Here is a 19,471-nt window from a genome sequence, read left to right on the forward strand (position 1 = left end):
AAGCTACAGTTCCTTTGTCAGTACAGATTCATCGTTGCCAAAGGAAATAAGGACCATTCCAAAAGATCTTCGCCCGAGGACTGTGTCGGGCATTTTTGTGAACAAGTACGGATATTTACACAAAAATAAATTGTATTACACTGATGGATCATGGCCAGCTCATCGGAGCCTGGCGAGTTGTATACGCTACACGAGGAAGACACAGACAATTTTTTACGCGCTTTTAATAATAGCAGCGGGACTACCAGATCAGGACTTTATTTTCACTGATAATCTTAGCTCTTTTGAAGCACTGAAATGTGGAGGAAGGATTACACCCCACAAGAACCATTGAGATGGAGCACATTACCAGAGACAACTCAACTACAAGTACTGCAAACTGCAACAGTCATAATAAACCATAGCCCTGGATCCTACAAGCGCAACCAAACAACAGTCCCACATACACCTATAAGTCCTTCAATAAACCGGGAACATTAGATGTACCTTAATTGTTAATCGTCGTGAACCGAGTATGCCCGGGATAAGATAAGGAGGAAATGCCTTGCTGTAGATAAATGTCAATCAGCATTATTGGGCTGAAAATACGACTATACATCTGCCGTAACAATGGAATAAATAAATAAATAAATACACTCATACATACATACATACATTCATACATACATACATACATACATAAATAAATCAATTAACAAAGAAAACATAAATAAGTAAAGGAATGAATAAATAAATAAATAAATAAATAAATAAATAAATAATTAAACGCAATTCAGAACGAAAAAAAAAATTGTATGGCGAAATCTCAAAGTTCGTTACATGCAGTTTGACATCTGAAAGCCCTTTTCTATTCAAATTTTTAATTGATTAATTTTAATGTTTTTAATCGATGAAAGGTCTGGTCATCTCAAGAAGGTTGTTATTAAGTTCATTTTACAAGAAAAATATGTACGCCTCTTATAATAATGGGACCCTTTCCGTTTGAAGCTAGTAGGCTGAAATTTCAGCCTGTCAGCTGTTTGCATTGTATAGCAGTTTTCGAGCAGCTATCTGAGGGAGTATAATATACAGGTGGGCTTATCCCAAGGTGTATGAATTTAGAAGACTGATTTTTATCGCTTCTGCTTCTGAATGCAGATTTTAAGAGTGTTTTGTGTATTCGTCAAGCCTCCAGAAAGCTCGTTGGAGCAAAAGATTTACTCATTCTGTCAAAAAGTGACATTCAAATTTGGTTATAAAAAAAATGCTATAAGACCACCTGGACTACATACACTTTGATTCCAGATTCGATCACCTGATTTCTTTAATGCACCTTGGGATAAATGTAAACAAAACAGTGTTTTCGAGCAGGTACTCGAATCTAATTCTAGTACGGACGTCACACTAGGCGTAAACTCAAAAAGTTTACGCTTGATTTGTATGGGAGAGCGTAAACTTCCTGTCAAAAGATTTCAGGGTTGTATGGCTGAAATCCAGTTTACGCCAAAGTTTACGCTTCGTGTGACGTCCGTATAGCTTTTAGGCTAAAATTTTCTAGACTGAAAATCGCAGGCTAGTTTTTTGTGTGGTTTTGTATAAATTGTTTGATGATCATTTTGAGAAAAAATCATGGAGCTATTTGCTAGTTTCTAAAATTTTGGATAGTAAATTTGTATACATCAAGTATTTATCTAGATATTTACTTGTTGAGCGGAGTTATAACACAGTGGAATAAAAGAGGAGCAGAAACTAAACAATGAACTTGTATGTAATGTATTTTAAACTAGACTGACAATATTAAACATTTTCTAAAGACTACTATGATGTGTTCATTGCACACATGTTGCTTTCTCAACACTCCTCCTCAACGTGTGCCATGAAGCCCTAACATCTCCGTAAATTTTCTTTGTTTTGTTGCTCCTAGTGGTTTCGTTAGAATGTCCGCAACCATCTCTTCCGTGGGACAATATTCAAGCATCATTTTTCTAGATTCACACTGTTGTTTGACAAAGTGTTCTTTTGTTTCAATGTGTTTCGATCGACGATTGGTTCTATCAGAGTTGACGAAACAAATGCAACTCTGGTTATCCTCAAAGATTTTAACGGGGTTTTCAATATGTTCTCCTAAGTCTTTCATCAATCGAGTAAGCCACATTTGTTCTTGAGTAGCTTCACTTAAGGAAATATATTCTGATTCCATCGATGATAATGCAATGCTGGTTTGTTTGCGACTGGCCCATGACACAGCTCCACTAGCATAGAAAAACACATATCCGGAAGTCGATTTTCTTGTTATAGTATCACCTGCCCAGTCAGCATCAGAATAACCAATCAAATCGCTACCAGCTTTGTTGAAAGTGAGCTTAAAATGTTTAGTTGCTTTTAAATATCTTACAACACGCTTAGCCGCAACCCAGCATGATTCAGTAGGATTACTAACATTACGACCAAGTATTCCCGTACTTACAGCAATATCTGGTCGCGTACACACCGATATGTATAGAAGAGCACCAACTAGACTTCTATATTGAGTAGAGTCTTTCAAAATAGAGCTTGAGTCTTGCTGCTTCAAAAATCCTTCATCCATCGGTGTTTTCGCAGTTTTTGCTTCGCTCAATCCGAACTTACGAATCAATTTTTCAATGTAACCTTCGAGGCTAACGCTGTAGTTACCTTTTTCATATTTAACCTCCATTCCCAGAAAGTAACTAACTGGTCCCAGGTCCGTCATTTCGAAATGTTCGGTTAAAGCGTGATACACAGAATCAATGAGAGTCTCGTCCACACAACCGACTATCATATCATCCACGTACACTAAAATGTAGACTCTTTTTCCATCTTCAGTTTTAATGTACAGACACTAATCAGCAGCACTTTGTTGGAAGCCAATCTCTAGCAGAACACCGTGCAGTTTCTGGTTCCAACATCGAGCTGATTGTTTCAGACCATAAATACTCTTTTTCAATCGACAAACCAAATGCTCTTTGCCTTTTATCTCGTATCCAGGTGGTTGTCGCATAAAAAGCTCCTGATCTAGATCACCATATAAATAGGCCGTTTTAATATCTAAATGCCGTAATTTCATCTGTGTTTTAGAAGCTATAGCGAGCATCAAACGAAATGTTGTATGGCTTGTGACCGGAGCAAATACTTGATCATAGTCTTCGCCAAATTGCTGGGAATAGCCTTGCGCCACTAGACGAGCTTTGTGTTTGATTACTTGTCCAGCTGCATTTCTCTTCAACTTAAAAATCCAGCGGCAACCAACAACCTTTCTGCCAGCAGGTAGCTCTACCAATGCATCCCATGTTCCGTTTTCTTCGTGTGATTTCAGTTCATTTTCCATTGCCGATATCCATTTTTCGCGTGCTGCACAGACAAAAACTTCTTTCAAATTTCTGGGTTCTTCGTTTTGTTCAGAAGATCCCGCCATATAACTTTCCTCCCTGAATCGAACAGGTGCGATGCCTTTTGTTGTTCGCGTGGACCTACGTACACTTTGATGCATTTCAATAGCCCCTGGTTCATCTGATAGTTCGCCATCAGATGCACTGTTGTATGGTGTAACATCAAGTTCATCTACAGTATCGTTCATGTTCGATTCCCTAATGCAGGAGGATTCAGCAGAAGCCTCCATTTGAACGATGTTTTCTCTCGTGGTAGTTTCTTCTGCGCGACATAATGAAGGAGTTGATCCAAGTGGCAGTACCACTACTCCTCCTGATGTCGTTGGTTTCGGTTTTGTTCCAATTTTCTCAATCTCGCATTGTTCTAAAAATTTTGCGTCACGACTAATGGTAATTGTTTTCGTCTCCAGGTTTACGAATCGATAGGCCTTCTGATTGTCCGCGTATCCGACGAATACCAACTTTTCAGCCTTTTTATCCAACTTACGCCGTTTTTCTTTAGGAATGTGTACGAAAGCTTCTGAACCAAATACTCGAAGATGTTCATACGAAGGATTCTTTCCGTGCCACATTTCGTAAGGTGTCGATTCCAGTAAGGAGGATGGCAAGCGATTTTGTAAATAATTGGCAGTGGTGATCGCTTCACCCCAGAACACCTTGTCCATGTTCGATTCTGCCAACATGCATCTCATCATTTCAACGAGGTACCGGTTCTTACGTTCAGCCACGCCGTTTTGTTGTGGAGAATATGGGGCAGTTTGTTGATGCACGATCCCGTGATCTACAAAAAATTCCTTTAAAGAATTGCTCCTGTATTCACCACCACCATCCGATCTGATGACTTTCGGATAGTGTCCAAACTGTGTTTTCATCATGGTGCAATATTCTCTGATCCGGTTTTCTATCTCACACTTGTTTTGCACCAGGTAGATAATTGTATACCGACTAAAATCATCAACCATAGTCATAAAATATCGGCTTCCTCGGGCTGTTGATACTTCAAACGGTCCTCCCAAGTCCGTATGTATCAGTTCGCCAACACCAGATGTCCTTGAAGATGAAGAATTTGGGAAAGGATCACGGCTCATCTTCCCTTCACAGCATGATCCACAAATGGATTTCACATGACATCGGTTGATGTTCAAGCCGCTTCCCAAATTGTTCCGCGCAATCTTCATTATGGCTTCTATGTCACGATGGCCAAATCGACGATGCCATAGGTGTATACAGGAAGCTTCATGGTTTTTATCTACCAACATGGCTTGTTCAGTCTGTTTTAGATAATACAGACCACCTTTACGTTCACCAATCAGCAATACTTGTTTTCCTTTCAGGACACGACATCCATACCTATCGAAAAGCATTTCGAATCCATTATCGGTAATTTTACTTACAGATAATAGGTTTGTCGTCAAAGATGGTACATGACACACATTGTCCAAGGAAACTTTCTTGCGTTTTCCGTTTCCATCCATGGAAAACAATTTGCAGCTTCCGACACCAGCTGACTTGATGGAATCTCCGTTCGCTAATGAAATCGAGGATTGCTTCGATTTATCTATTAATTTCAAAATAGACGTATCGTTCGTCATATGAGAAGTTGCACCAGAATCGAAACACCATGGTCCAGTTTCGTTTCTTTCTCCAATGAACAAACATACTTCCTCTCGATTGTCTTCATTAGCAACGTTGACGCTTTCACCATCTAGTTTACTTCTTTTGTCTGCAGCCCATTTTCTACAGTCTTTTCTTATGTGCCCATTCTTCTTGCAATAATGGCACTGTTTTTCCTTGTTGGTTGTTAGTTTCCTGTCCTTCCAAAATTTCGTGATATTCTTTCCTCCAGATAGTAACGCTTTATCTTCATCTGCACCATCTGCTCGACGTCTTCCTTCATCCAACAATTTGCCTTTTACATAATCCACCGTAAGATCTTCATCAGGCCTACTTTCCAAAGCCACGATCAAACCATCAAAGGATTTTGGCAAACTGGACAACATTAACGCGACAAAGGATGGATCTTTCATTTCTTCTCCCAGCGCAATTAAACGAAGTCGCAGAGAACATAGTTCTTTGAGATGGTTAGAAATGTCTCCACCTTCAGTCATTTTTGTGGCAAACATTTTTCGCATGACGTGTATTTTGCTGGACAAAGATGAACGCTCATGATAGCCTTTTAGGGCATCCCACATATCTTTCGATGAACTCGTTTGCATGACATGGATGAGTTGGCTGTCGTCCAACGACAGACCGATCAGTGCCCTAGCACGTTCATCATTCGCAATCCATGCAGCGTCGGGACTTGCTGGTTTCGAATCTTTCACGACAGTCAGCACCTTTTCCCTTGCTAACAAAAGTTCCATCTTGAATTTCCATATTGCGTAATTTTGATCGTTTAATTTTTCAATGGTGACGTGTGATTCAGACATGTTTCTAGATTTAAGTTTTCAGTGTTTCTTCAAGATTAAAATTTTCGATAAGTTTTCAGTATTTCTTCAAGATTAAAATTTTCGATAGATTATTACTTCAATATAACACAAACTTAACACTTGTTCGACAGTACTTCTGGGCCCATAACCTGTTGAGCGGAGTTATAACACAGTGGAATAAAAGAGGAGCAGAAACTAAACAATGAACTTGTATGTAATGTATTTTAAACTAGACTGACAATATTAAACATTTTCTAAAGACTACTATGATGTGTTCATTGCACACATGTTGCTTTCTCAACATACTGCATTACCACGAAATTGCGTAAAATTCAAATAAACAAAAATGAAGTTTGAAAATATTACTTTAAACTAGAGAGCCGCACAAAAAAGGGTTACCAACTTCAATATCGCTGCAAATGTTCACCATACGATTGAACAACTGTCAAATTTATGTGCACGGTTAAGACGCCCGCCGATTAATCCGCCCTCGGATAATCGATGTATTTATGTATGTGTACTGTATTTATGAAGTATGTACGACCAAACTGCCATACATAACAATGAAAAAGTTCAAAAATGACAGATTACAACAAATATAAGACAACGTAAAATATTACAAAAATCAGATATAAAACTAATATATTCAACCATTTTTGCGACACTTGAAAACAAAACAGAAAATTTACATTGAAAATTAAAACAAAAAGACAATTGTGCCAAATAATTATCCTGTCAGCCATATCAAAACAAACAAATATTAGTGGATGCTTCCATCACCTGCTTCATGCTTTCTGTACGGCTTAGACCGTTGAGATCTCCAATCATCACAGGTTCCCAATAGCTTCCCTTCAGCTTCATGTGCATGACGTCGACGCTCCCGAGATGAGGACAATTTACGAAAACGACGTTCTACTGGTGATAGCGATATTGATCGTAGAAATGGCGATTTATCACGATATCCAGATGAATGTTCACAGTAATCGTCCTCTGGTCGATCACCCTCATCGCTGTCCACACTGTCGGACTGGCAGCCAGATTTGCAATCGTCATTAGAGTATTCAGCTCCAGTGGAACCAATCGAAGTCACACTCCACGAACTTTTCCGCAATGTGTTTGATGCCGTACTACTGTCGATTGACTTTGCATCTTCTTCCATTACACGCAAATGCATTTTGTTGTTTGGTGTCAAATCACTAGCGGTATTATGATTGCAATCGTATGGTGATATAGATATATCAATGACATCTACGTCGCATCTCGCCTCGCTGTGCCCCACAAAATTATTCACTGGAGATTTGATATGTGCATCTAATTCATAAGATTTTTCGCTGCCCTTTATATGATTTTCCTCTTCATCAACCGCAACTTCATCTTTCAAAATAGTTGACAATGGTGGAACAGGCGGCAGTGGCAAGTCAATGAACTCGCCATCCTCACTGTAGACACTGCTACGCTCGCGAATAACCTCAAGGCGAATCACATCGCATATTACGGGATGACTTCGTGTTCGTGATGAAACAAATGACTGAAGAGATGATGATGGTACTTCTGCTAAATGTTCTGATCTTAATGGCTCATTTTTCTCATCGCATCGCTTATTCTCCATCGATCCCGAGTAAGGATAGTATTTGTTAGGGATCGTAATAGTTTCGTTGGTTACCACGTTTGCCTAAATTTCTCGAAAATATATTCTCAAATGAGCAAAAATATGTTGAGCCTTCGCACTAGGATACCACCAATAACGTTTAAATGCGTTATCAACACTACAAAGACAATTGCCTACATTCGCATGTATTGGCGTATGGTTTGCCAGCCGCACAGAACATTTTTCACTAAAATATTATTTTCACCACTGATCTTTCGACATGATCATCTTTATTTTACGTAGATACTTTCGCACTATTCAGGTCGAAAAAAACCAATAGTTGTTCACTATGCTGCGCTCACATGACCGCCGTCAGCGACAGAAATAAACGCTCTGGCTATCTCTCTGCAATCTACGGGTTGCAAATGAATGAAAGCAACGATACGATCCCTCGAATACTAATACCATGACATTTCTGCGATATGAATTGTGTATCGGGGTAATTTTATGTAGTAGTACGCAACCCAAGCCGATGTATTCGTTATAATTGCACTGTAAATGTGTGTATTGGTCCCAAAAAATATGCTATTAGTTGGTAACCAGAAAACCACAGAATGAACCAATCCCGCACTTTATTGGGAAAATATTAAATACACACTTCCAACTAAATATTTGCTCTCTGCTAAATGCATGCTGGTGATATTAATACATTTGCGTTGTACGTAATGCGCAAAGACGCAAAACAACTAGGATTAACTCAGCAGAGCGCCGATGAACTCTCTCTGACTCAGTTTTAATGATTATAAGCATGTGTGTCACACTATACACACAATCGTGTTTCATCAAAGTTTTGTAATAATGACATTCTGTGCACTTTTTTATCGTATGAGGCGATCATGCTCTTCCATTTTAGGCGATATATTTTATTCTATTCTAAGACACTTTTTAGTGTCTTGATGACATATATCGAAGGAAATGTGATGCGCAAGCGCAATCTGCCAACAAAGAACAGATTTCACCCAATTTGAATATAGTTTGTTTGAAAAACGGTCTGGTTGGCTTTATCGATTGGCATTTAAAAACTACAGGGTCGCAAAGTTGTGTTTTCCCACGAAATTTATAATGCTTACCTTGATCAATCATTGTAAGTGCAGCCTTTTTTAATCGTGGTATACGACTGTTAGTTGCAACATCCTGTTTTAACCAATAGCTTGCTGCATTTGTTTCTAACGCTGGAATTGATGCCGCAAATATCCCCTCATCGCGAGTTTTGCTTCTTATTGAAACCTCAGTGCTCGTAACTATGCCATCTTCACCTTCAGAAGAGTGCGATGTTTCGTCTCCAGAAGATGAAGAAGTCGCCTCGGAGGATGTTGCAGACATTGAAAAACTATTGTAGTTGATTTAATTCGAATTAATATCTATGATTTTATTTTAGGTCAAATGAAGAATTCCATAAAATTTATAAGACTATTCATTTATTTGTAATCAACGCTCACGGTAGAATAATATGTTTATAATCAAAGGAAATCTTCCACGCACAATTTTATAATTAGTTCATAAAAAATCACACAACACATACTTTATATGATATGTTTTAAAAAGTCAGAATATCGCTTAATCTCCAATCACTTACGCTGTCTTGCTCAGTGCGCATGTAAGATAAGATAAGGTTTGCGCAAGAGCTGACACGAGCCAAACAATAAAAAAAGTTATTTCAATTGTTTTTAATGTATTCAAACCAGTTTTAATATTCCTTAAAAATCTTTATAACCAAAAAATAAAAATCGTCGTCTTTGTGTTTCAATACATGCGGGCATTGCTTCAGTTTTTCTGACACTACACTCTAAAATGACTATTTTTAGAACGTCTGGATTTGAAATTCTCACCAGTAACCAGACGTTTCGACATGAACATGAATTTATATGGTACTTTAAGAACCGCACAAGACCAGCAATTATTTAAGAAGTATAATGATTTTTTTGTTCCATTGTTACCAACAAATCAATGTAACAAAAGTATATTATGTTATAGTTACAACCATATCTAAATGGTAAACGTATATTATGATTTTCATATAATGAAAAGTGGTGGATGAGAATCTCTACAACAAAAATTAAAAAAAAACAGCTTGCACAATAATATTAACACCATGTAACACCTTTATCCACAAAAGATTATCGAACGTTTAAAATTCACGTAGGCAATATTAACCAAATGCCCTTTAAATATGCAATCAATTTTCATTGCATTCAAAACACACTAGTCATAGAGACAATCACATAACTTTGTTGACTAACATAATATAATTGCTCTATTATACTACTTCAGAATTGAATTAAACTATGCACGCTTAAACAACTCCGACACAACTTTACAACCAAAATGGAGAGGAGAATAACCAGTTAACAACGTTGGTTGATCTGAATATGGTGACGACAGCCGGGAGACTAATTCAGATGCTGCTTTCGAGGGTGTTCTCAAGAGCGAAATAGAGAACACGCATTGCGTAGTGCTGGATTGAGAACATTAAACACGCATAACAGACAAAAACATGCGTGAGAAAATGAGTTATTTGCAGGAAAGTTTATGTTTCGACAACTCTCGTTATCAACAATATGGTTATTTTCTTCAACCTTAACCTCTAAACCTCTAAAATAATTCCTAATTTAAAAAGTTAATTTATTCAATCGGAGATTATGATATCTTACTATTTTTTATGTTAAGTTCAGATATTATAATTAGTATTTATAATTAGACATGTACTTTTGTCATTGAAACCTATGTACATGTGTGTTTTGACCATATCATATTTCTTTCGTTCTTACAAAGACGATTCCCTTCACATACTGAACAAACAGAATGTATGCATACAGTGCATAATGTAAACAGTATCCATTACACCCATACCAACATACCCGAATTATTTTAGTTACTCTGATTAGCCATGTTTGTTCTGTTAGAAAAGACTGAAAAAATCGTTACTTTTTTTAACGGCAGCATTTTTTATTACAGTTTAAACAACTTGCAATATGGCAAAAAATTTGCAAAACTTCAAAATACTTTCAGTAAAAATTACCGTACTCAGGACCATAAGCTATTTGGGACTAAATATACAAATTCAACAGGATGTGTTAGGTATTGGGGGAAATATAACTAGAAAACATAACGGAGTGTTACACATACACATAGGGGATGTAAGTTTTCTATTATTTCATGGGATATATTTTTCCCTATGGACCATAAAGGTAAATAAATGAAGAGTTTGTTTGATTACATCGATATTTCAATTATTGCTTTCTAAATCAAATTACAACTCAATTCTAAGAATAGTAAAGTTAATAGTTATTTATGGTATACCACAAAAACAAATTCGTTTACTTGTGAAACATAAATGGACATTGCACATAACATATTTCAATTTTAATGCAAGTGATAAGATGTGCCAATGTTCTGCACTTTACTGTGAAATTATATAAAATTATGGAAATCATACAATATAAAACACGTCGCAAAACATAGTTATTTTATTTCCTCAGGTCTAATAAAGATTCAAAATATCAAGCCTAAGATTTTTTTGCTTTTGGCGCAATAAAATTTTATAGTTTTTCTTTGTTTATTCGTTCAGAAAGAGATTTGCCGCATTTGGCAATCGTTTATTTTTTTCGTTTCCAAATTAATCAAACAATTGGTAACGTTTTTTTAGATGGGAAAACATATTCCCCTTGGTCGTGAAAAGGTTAGAACGATCCAAACTCGGACACGCGGATCCATTCCGACCCAAGCGTCAATATAACGAATGTCAGATTGGTAAAAAAAACGCCGAGCTAATGGAGTACAGTGAGACGCCGTATATGTGGGTACCTTACATCCGGCTGTCCGTATATCCGTGTTGTTGAGAAATGGCAGTTCAATACAAAGGTGACACTGCGTGATGAACGAAATATTGGAAAATACCGTTATTACAGAAAATTTTAATAATAAAATATACGAGTATTCATGGCATATTTCAAATATTTTCATTGAACAAACATCATACTCATAAAAACTAACTAGGTCTTACCAAAACATAAAAAGTACAACAAGGCTTTAAAAATATTGATCAAAAAACATACTTCAGCCCATTATCCGTTTTTTCGAGCATACGGGCGAGGTCGAGTACCAATGAGCCCGGATAAACGTCGTTCCACTGTAGTTCGAATGATTCTGACGGAGCCAAGACGACTCCAGATGAGTTTAACTTTGCCGAACACATGCAGAACCGTTCGCTTTCGGAGTCAACATCAACCGAGAAGCAAATGAATCCGGAGTTGGATGTGAATATAATTTTGCAACTTGAACATCTAATTGATGAACTCATCTTTGTTTAATACTTGTTTTAATTCTTTTTAGTTATGGTTTATGGTTTGAACCAAGGTTCACAAATTACTAAAGGTCGGTTCGTCTAGTGTATTTTAACAAATCTTCATTTCAAAATTGAGTAGAGGAAAACTTATTTATAACAAGACCTTTATACAGGTCTAACTACACTCGAATAGAACAGGAGAAGCTATGGAGTTGTAGCCCTCGCATTAAAGAGCTTGCGAGCCTAGGCAGTTTTTTTGCCCTTTGTTCTAGCAGTTATAATGATAGCACCCCGAGAGCAAATATAACAGTGCAATTTATAGCATATTAAACATCTGAATTTTGACATTTTAGTTTGAAAAAATCCACAAAAATTGAAACAGTGATTTTTTCGACAAATAACACCGCAACACAAATAATTGATGAATAAAAAACAGAGATTATTTAAAATATCAAAAGATTTCGAGAAGATACTACTCGCAACCCTCGCAATGTTTGACGGGTATGTAGTCCAGGTGGTCTCATAGCATGTTTTTCATAACCAAATTTGAATATCACTTTTTGACAGGATGAGTGAAAACTTTTATTCAAACTAGCTTTCTGGAGGCTTGACGAATACACAAAACACTTAGATTCAGAAGCAGATGCGATAAAAATCAGCCTTTTAAATTCATACACCTTGGGATAAGGCCACCTGTTTATTGTACCGACTTCGATAGCTGCTCGAAAACTGCTATACAATGCAAACAGCTGAAATTCTGAAATTTCAGCCTACGAACTTAAAACAGAAAGGACCCCATAGTTAGAATGTAATTGCCAATAATTTATCTCGACATGGGCTCAAGCCCCGAATGGACCGTGCCGCCATACGCACACAAAGTTTTTTACTGAAACGGTTTAGTAATAGAATATCTTACTGGTTTCGGCATAAATTTTATGTTTTACTGACTTTCAGCAAAATAATTTACTGAATTCATTTCAGTAATACGTATTTTACTGAAAATCTGTAAAATAAGTGTCAAATTAGTCGTTTCATTGGATATCCGTAAAACAAATGACTGAAAATGCAGCAATTCATTCTGTCAAATCGACCTGTCAGTCAGAACAACAAACAACAAAACAATGCGGTGCCCACTTGCTCGTGATGTGCAAAAAGTTGATTTAGTAGGTTCTTACAGACACCCTTGTAAAATTTCAGATGATATTTCGACTTGCGGGATTAATTTGCAACAATTGGCAACCGTGTTGGTGTGTAACCGCAGGACTCCACACAGCATAACACGGAGCGCAACATAACAACTGACAGCTGCCAAACGCTTCAGAAAACGCTTTATTGCTGGTATCATATTTTGAATATCCTTAGTAGGCCGCTCATTGCTCGTAGAAAAACTACCAGCCTACTGCGATGACCGACAGTTAATGAAACGCTTTACCTCCTTTTCCAAGCGTTTTGTGAAGCGTTTGATAGCTGTCAATTGTTATGTTGCGCTCCGTGTTATGCTGTGTGGAGTCCTGCGGTAACGTCTTTGCTACAATCCAATGTGCTTACTAAAATCACCGACAAACCGACGTGAAACTGGCGTTAAAAAAGTGTCCCACACGAAAGTACTGTCATTTACCAGTGAGGCGATCACTTCTGTCAAAGTAAGCTCTGTTCACTGCTGCTTCGATGTAAACAACTTTTCCAAGTACAAACGGCGGAAAAAGTGTTAGGCAAGATTTTGTGAGAATTTTTGGACAAAACACCCAGGAAAATCATTTTATAAGTTTCCAAATCAATGCAAAAGATGTGAGAAGTACATTAAACAATACGCATTGGAATTTGCGAAGAAAAACAAAAAGGGGATTTAGCAGTTTCTTCTCTGTGTCAGTGTAGTAAGCGAATCATTATAGAGATGGCGCTAGTGTTTAACGTATTTTCATTTGAAATCAGGAGACAACTTTTGAAGCTCATTTTGTTCGAAGTGTCACGTCGGTTTGTCGGTGCTAAAATTTCATGGTGTCTGTGGGCGCTTTCTGAACCAGCTACACTAGTTACGCCAAATACGGTATCAACTGTATCAAACAACAACAAAATAAGTGTGAACATGAAACGAGGGGCTGGCAATCTCTTCGCATCAATTTAAAAAAATCTCTATTTGTTAGAAAGTTTTCGTCACTTTTTAATCGCTACCAATTACTGAAAAATCAGTAATATGAGAATAGCTGTGATTCAGTAAACGAGCTGTAAATTTGGTGAGCACCGAACATTACTGAATGATTCAGTAAACATTCTTTTTACTGAAAGGATTACTGAATGTGCATTTCACAAAACTTCAGTTAACTTTTACTGAAGTTCAAGAATTTTTTTCTGTGATAGGGACTGCCTATCCTGCTATGGGAAGAAATAAATAAGTCACTGAAAACCAAGCCCACAAGAGGTACAGGTAGGCCTTGACCGACAACGGTTGTCGAGCCAAAGAAGAAAGGAATTTATCTCAATACCTTCAAAATTAATCGGTAACTATTAAACAAATACAAAACCAATTTAATTCTGGTTTAATTTAATTGCAAGAAATTAACACCAAAGAAACGTACACGGACAATAGAAACGTACGATTATATACGATAATAACGTTCAAAAGTAAATGTTTTGTTGATATTGAATACCGTTCAGAAACCCATTAGAATTTCGGTTGGACGTCAAATTTTAACTTACAGTTAAACAAAGTTCAAAAACAGCTTAACATTGTTTATTTTCGCTCGAAAACGGTGTAATTTTGGGCCCTTTATAAAAGACTTCTAAATTCAATATTTCAAGATTAAGGAAAAAAAATTCAAGATTTGTAATTTATTGAAAGGAAATTATTTCACTGCACTGTAATTACTAGTGATACCATGATACGAAATTAGAGCTATTTTTTCACCCAACATAATGTTGTAATAAATAATAGTCAAATTTTGATTATCAATGTGTCGTTGAAAATATTTTTGTACATACTTTTAAGCTATTTCTTAGAAATTTGCAACAAATTATTTTTAAAGTTCATAAATGATCGAAAACCAAACATAATTTCTAATTTTTTTTAATATTTTCATTTTGGAATGTTTTTTTTTTAATGATAAAATGTTGTGAGCGATAATTATTAATGTTTAGTATCTATGTTTAGTATAGTCGTCAAGTACTATAGGACCGTCACATATAGTCAAAGCAAATAGAACGAAGAAAAAATGCAATAGTATGAATCGATTTTCATTCCGGCGTTTGTATAGCCATTCTACACTGTGCAGTGGTACGAAAACCCTAAACGTAGCTAGTAGTAAAACGTATAGAAAGTGCTTTATATTAGGTATCGTAACGGCCTACGAACTTAGAGAGGTACTTGATAACTGCTGCTTCATGACATTTTTAAAGTACTGTAGGGGAAGTGGGAGTAGTTTCGACACCTTCAGATTCACTCCTGATTGCAATACTTTTGCCATTGTAAACTTATTAGTAAACATAGATAGTTTTTTTATTCATTATGTAGCATGATAGCATCTAGTTTACGAAATGAGTGGTTCGAATTACTTAAAAAAATTACCTTGCAGCCAGTATCTTTGAGTAATCTTCTTTTTTTCTCATAAAATGGAAGGGTGTTAAATTTCATTTTCTCTGCTAACGCGAAAGCCAAAAATCAAACATCGGTCATTTGATCCCATACAAGTTGACGGTACTGATAATTGTTTTCTTCAGTTAAGCCTACACAAACCTAAAATAAGCCTAAAATACGTCGGAATCCGTAATAATATTTATTTTAATAATCCTACATCCTATTTTAAATACATGATTTGTGTCCGAGTTAGGCAGACGTTCTATGAGGTAATGATAAGATAGCTGAATTCCATAATTATAATCTGCTTGGTTTATTGACATTTCCAGTCTTATAGCTTCTAAGGTATTTTTAATTGAGCGTTTGCTCAGCTTGACTGTTACGTTTATCGTACATAGTTATGGAACATCTGTAGAAAAAATATGCAATCGCAAATTAGGATATAAATATAATGTTGACATACTACAGATGAGCATTAAACTACTACCATATGTTGTGTTGATTTACCTCCATTGGCCACATTAGTTTTGGTGACATGTTGTACTATATAGTTTAATATAAAAAAACTACACTTTTTGATACAGAACTAGTCAATGTATTTATAAAACAAAACTATTAACACGGAAACTGTTGAATAAACATCACAATTCCATAAGTCTCAGAAGTAAAATTCACATCGGCTGTCAATCAGAAGCACCATGTGTTTGTTTTTGTTTTTTATTTAGACATAAGATCACCATTTTTTTAAAGTTCTATAAATACTAAAACGGCGAGGTGTCGTTCTTACCCACAGTGTCGAACCAACCCTGACTTCCCCTACTGGTCTCTTAAATCCCTGTTGACCCCGTTTCGTATTATAAGAATACTTCATTTGAGTAGCGAAAAATGATAATAAACAGAAAAAAAATTCCCTTCATGCTGCACCAGGCCACATCGCCGTAAAATCTTGCTCTTAACACTCCATTGAAAGAAAAAATAATAATATACTGCGAAACAATCTACTAAAGGTAGCATTGGGCCGTAGGCTCTAAACGTTTAAATTTACAATAGCCTTTAAAAAATATTATTTTGATATACTGAATGAAATAATTCAAAATATTCAACGATGGATTGGTACACTATGAATAGAGAATAGAAATAGAAGTATGGAAAGCAGTTTATTAGGGCAATACTTTGTTATATGTTATTCATATTCATAATTTATAACTCTTGAGCTATTCAGTAATATTTTTTTAGGAAAAACGAGTTAAACACAGCTCATATATATGATTCTAAAACTTTAAATTACAAATATTATCCTATTTCTAGGTAAATAATATACGCGGTCATACATAAACCTGTATGACCTATTAGTAGCATAGAACCAACAGCCATGTAAACATTATAATCTTTTACGTATTTCATTGAACCATGGTCTAGCATCAACTGGCTACAATCATATGAACATTTTGGAATGCATTGATTTTTGTCTAACTTGAGCAATTAAAATAGTTGAGTTTTATTATTTAACTGATAACAACAATCATGAGTACATTGCCAAAATGAAACTAAATTTCAGATTTTAATTACTCACCGGTAAATGGGAATCGAGCCATATATTGATGATATCTGCCGTTATGGGATCCGGTGACGGATGTAGTGAAGACGATTGTTGTTGGAGAGCCATGGCAAGAGACTGAGCTGCTGCCAATATTGATGTGGATCGAATTCCGTGTTGTAAACCACCATTCGATGAGGAGTTATTTCCTGCATCATCAGGCGATGAAATGTAGTCTGTATCACCTGGAAAACATATTTTAGATAACTTGGGATTAAGGACTCCAGAGAAATTCTTTCTTTCTATAGAAAGTTTCTATAATACTAAAACAACTATAACAAAAAAATGGATGGAAAAAAACATCCTGCGGCACATTCATTAATTTATGATTATTATTTTCATCAAGGGAAGGTAGGTAAAGATGAACACTTTAGAGAAGATTTAAAAAAGTCTATAGATATATGAATACATTGATCATGAAAATATACATATCTTATGTTACATTCATATATTATCAGAAAATGTGTTGAAACTTTTAACATTTTACCAAATTTTAAGTTTCTTCAACAATGTAGAAAACGTTGAAAAATTAAGAGGTTTACTGTTAACAGTTTTAAGGGGCTGAAATATTTCACGCCTAAATGTATGAACCAAGGAGTGTATAGGAACGAGGTCAAGTATTAGCCAAAATCGGCCATCTTGGAAGCAATTTGACAGCAGAAAGTCCTGGAGAGCTTATGAAACCTTCAAACTATTATTATTAAAAGAGGCATCAATACATTTGGTGCAACATTCAATAACCAATTTACAATGTTCTTGTGATGACCAGACCGATTTATCATTTTTATCACAATTAAAATTTGAATCGGAAAGGGCTCTCAGGCCGAGAATACACGGACCGGAGTTTCGCGGTCACGGAATTCCGCCTGCTGTCAAACCAATGTACACTATCAAGGGCAACTTTTCCGAACTGTCATATCCATACAATTTTTAGCAGGCGGAATTTCGCGGCCGCTAAATAGAATCGAACATCAACAAATCAACAACGCATACATCAACAAATGAGAATTGAGAATCGAATCCCCTCCTGTCATTTCGTTTTCATTTTTCTGCAGCACGGCTGTCAAATTGTTTGGGATAAGCCCACCTGTATAATAAACCCACTTTGGTCCTTGGTATGAACTAGTGATGCGTAAAGTCCGACCGGAGTCGTCCGGAATCGCCCGGAGTCGGCCGGAGTCGGTGTCGTCCGGAGTCAGAGTCGTCTGGAGTCGTCCGGAGTTGTCTGGGGTCGTCCGGAGTCGGAGACGTCTGGAGTCGTCCGGAGTCGGAGACGTCTGGAGTCGTCCGAAGTCGTTAGATAGATAGATGCGGAACATTGGAATTCGGCATGCTCAATTCCGATTTGCTCCAGAGTAGATTTTTACTGTCAATGTCGATAGAACCTATTGAATTTCTTGATAATGATGAATAAAATCAACAAAAATGGGAAACAACGAATGATCCTTTCGTTTATGCCAAGAAAATCAATAAATTAAATAATAAATGATAAAGGTAACAGAACAATTTCCTTGCCTTATTACACGTACGAGAGGCATTTTTGTGCCAAAGCCTGAGTTTGACAGATAAATCCCAATCGAGAAATGACAGTATTTTCTTCCGTCTAATAAGGCCTTTACAGCGCGACGCTATTTCTCGGAATGTCTGGTTGCAGGGTAAGGCATTAATGATAATCGGACACTAAGGTCGCTGCCAGACACCAATAAACCACCGTAACGAAAAAAATTACAGATGAAATCGAACGCATTGTAACGCTCCTTTTTTCGTTTCACCGATCACCCACCCGTCGACGAACGAAATGTAAACGAAATTGCTGTTAACATGCTTTTACAGTGCAAAACAGCAATTTATCACAAATTAAACATAAATATTCGTGATATTTTCACCAAAATTGAGGAAAACAAAACTAACTTTTTGTTTGTTTACAATAACAAGCGTTATTTTTTGGTTGTCAAACTTTTTCGTTACGCTGTTTTTTTGTGTGTGTTTGGAAGTGGCCTAACAGCTAACGTTGCTCCAGCTTACAAATTACAGTTTAGGACTTACTATTACGAAATTACTTAAGTTGCAAGTTAGAAGAACTTGTTTAAAAAATGGTCCTTTGTGTCATCAAAATTCAATTTTTTTGTTTCTAATCCCAAAGAATCTCTTTTCTATTCCTGAATGATGTCATATCATTGCCTTTTCTTTTTGTTGATTATACAGCTGACCCCGAGAAACGACTGTATTTGGGACCGAAAATATGTCCCAAAACAAGGCGTAAGTCGAAAAAGTCGTAAGTCGAACATCTATCAATATAAAGTTAATATCCGTAATTGAAGAATCTAAATCTATGATATTATGTATTTTATTTAAACAATGTTAAAAAATATATGAATTTTATTCCGAAAGTCGATACGATATATCGATTATAAATGAATAAATATATGAATATATAGTCCACTAATAAACTAATGTAACGGTAATTACATAATTAGCTAAGGTTAAGAAATAAAAAATACACCAACTTATCTAAAGAATAACTTTCAACTGTAAAAATCAACAAAGTCGTATCT

General features: G+C 36.2%; 1 protein-coding gene across 21 annotated transcripts in view; it reads right to left on the reverse strand.

Moving 5' to 3' along the window:
* LOC120960043 (liprin-beta-2) overlaps positions 1-19,471 on the reverse strand; it is a 61,086-nt gene that overhangs the window by 15,271 nt on the left and 26,344 nt on the right. For 8 of the 21 annotated variants that reach the window (XM_040383945.2, XM_049609745.1, XM_040383944.2 and 5 more), the window contains one exon: positions 16,893-17,101. In XM_040383945.2, coding sequence (XP_040239879.2) covers positions 16,893-17,101 — 209 coding nt within the window. The other 13 variants (XM_040383941.2, XM_040383940.2, XM_040383939.2 and 10 more) reach the window with 8 other exon arrangements.

The sequence above is a fragment of the Anopheles coluzzii genome, chromosome 3 (assembly GCF_943734685.1).
Source record: "Anopheles coluzzii chromosome 3, AcolN3, whole genome shotgun sequence".
NCBI lineage: Eukaryota > Metazoa > Arthropoda > Insecta > Diptera > Culicidae > Anopheles > Anopheles coluzzii.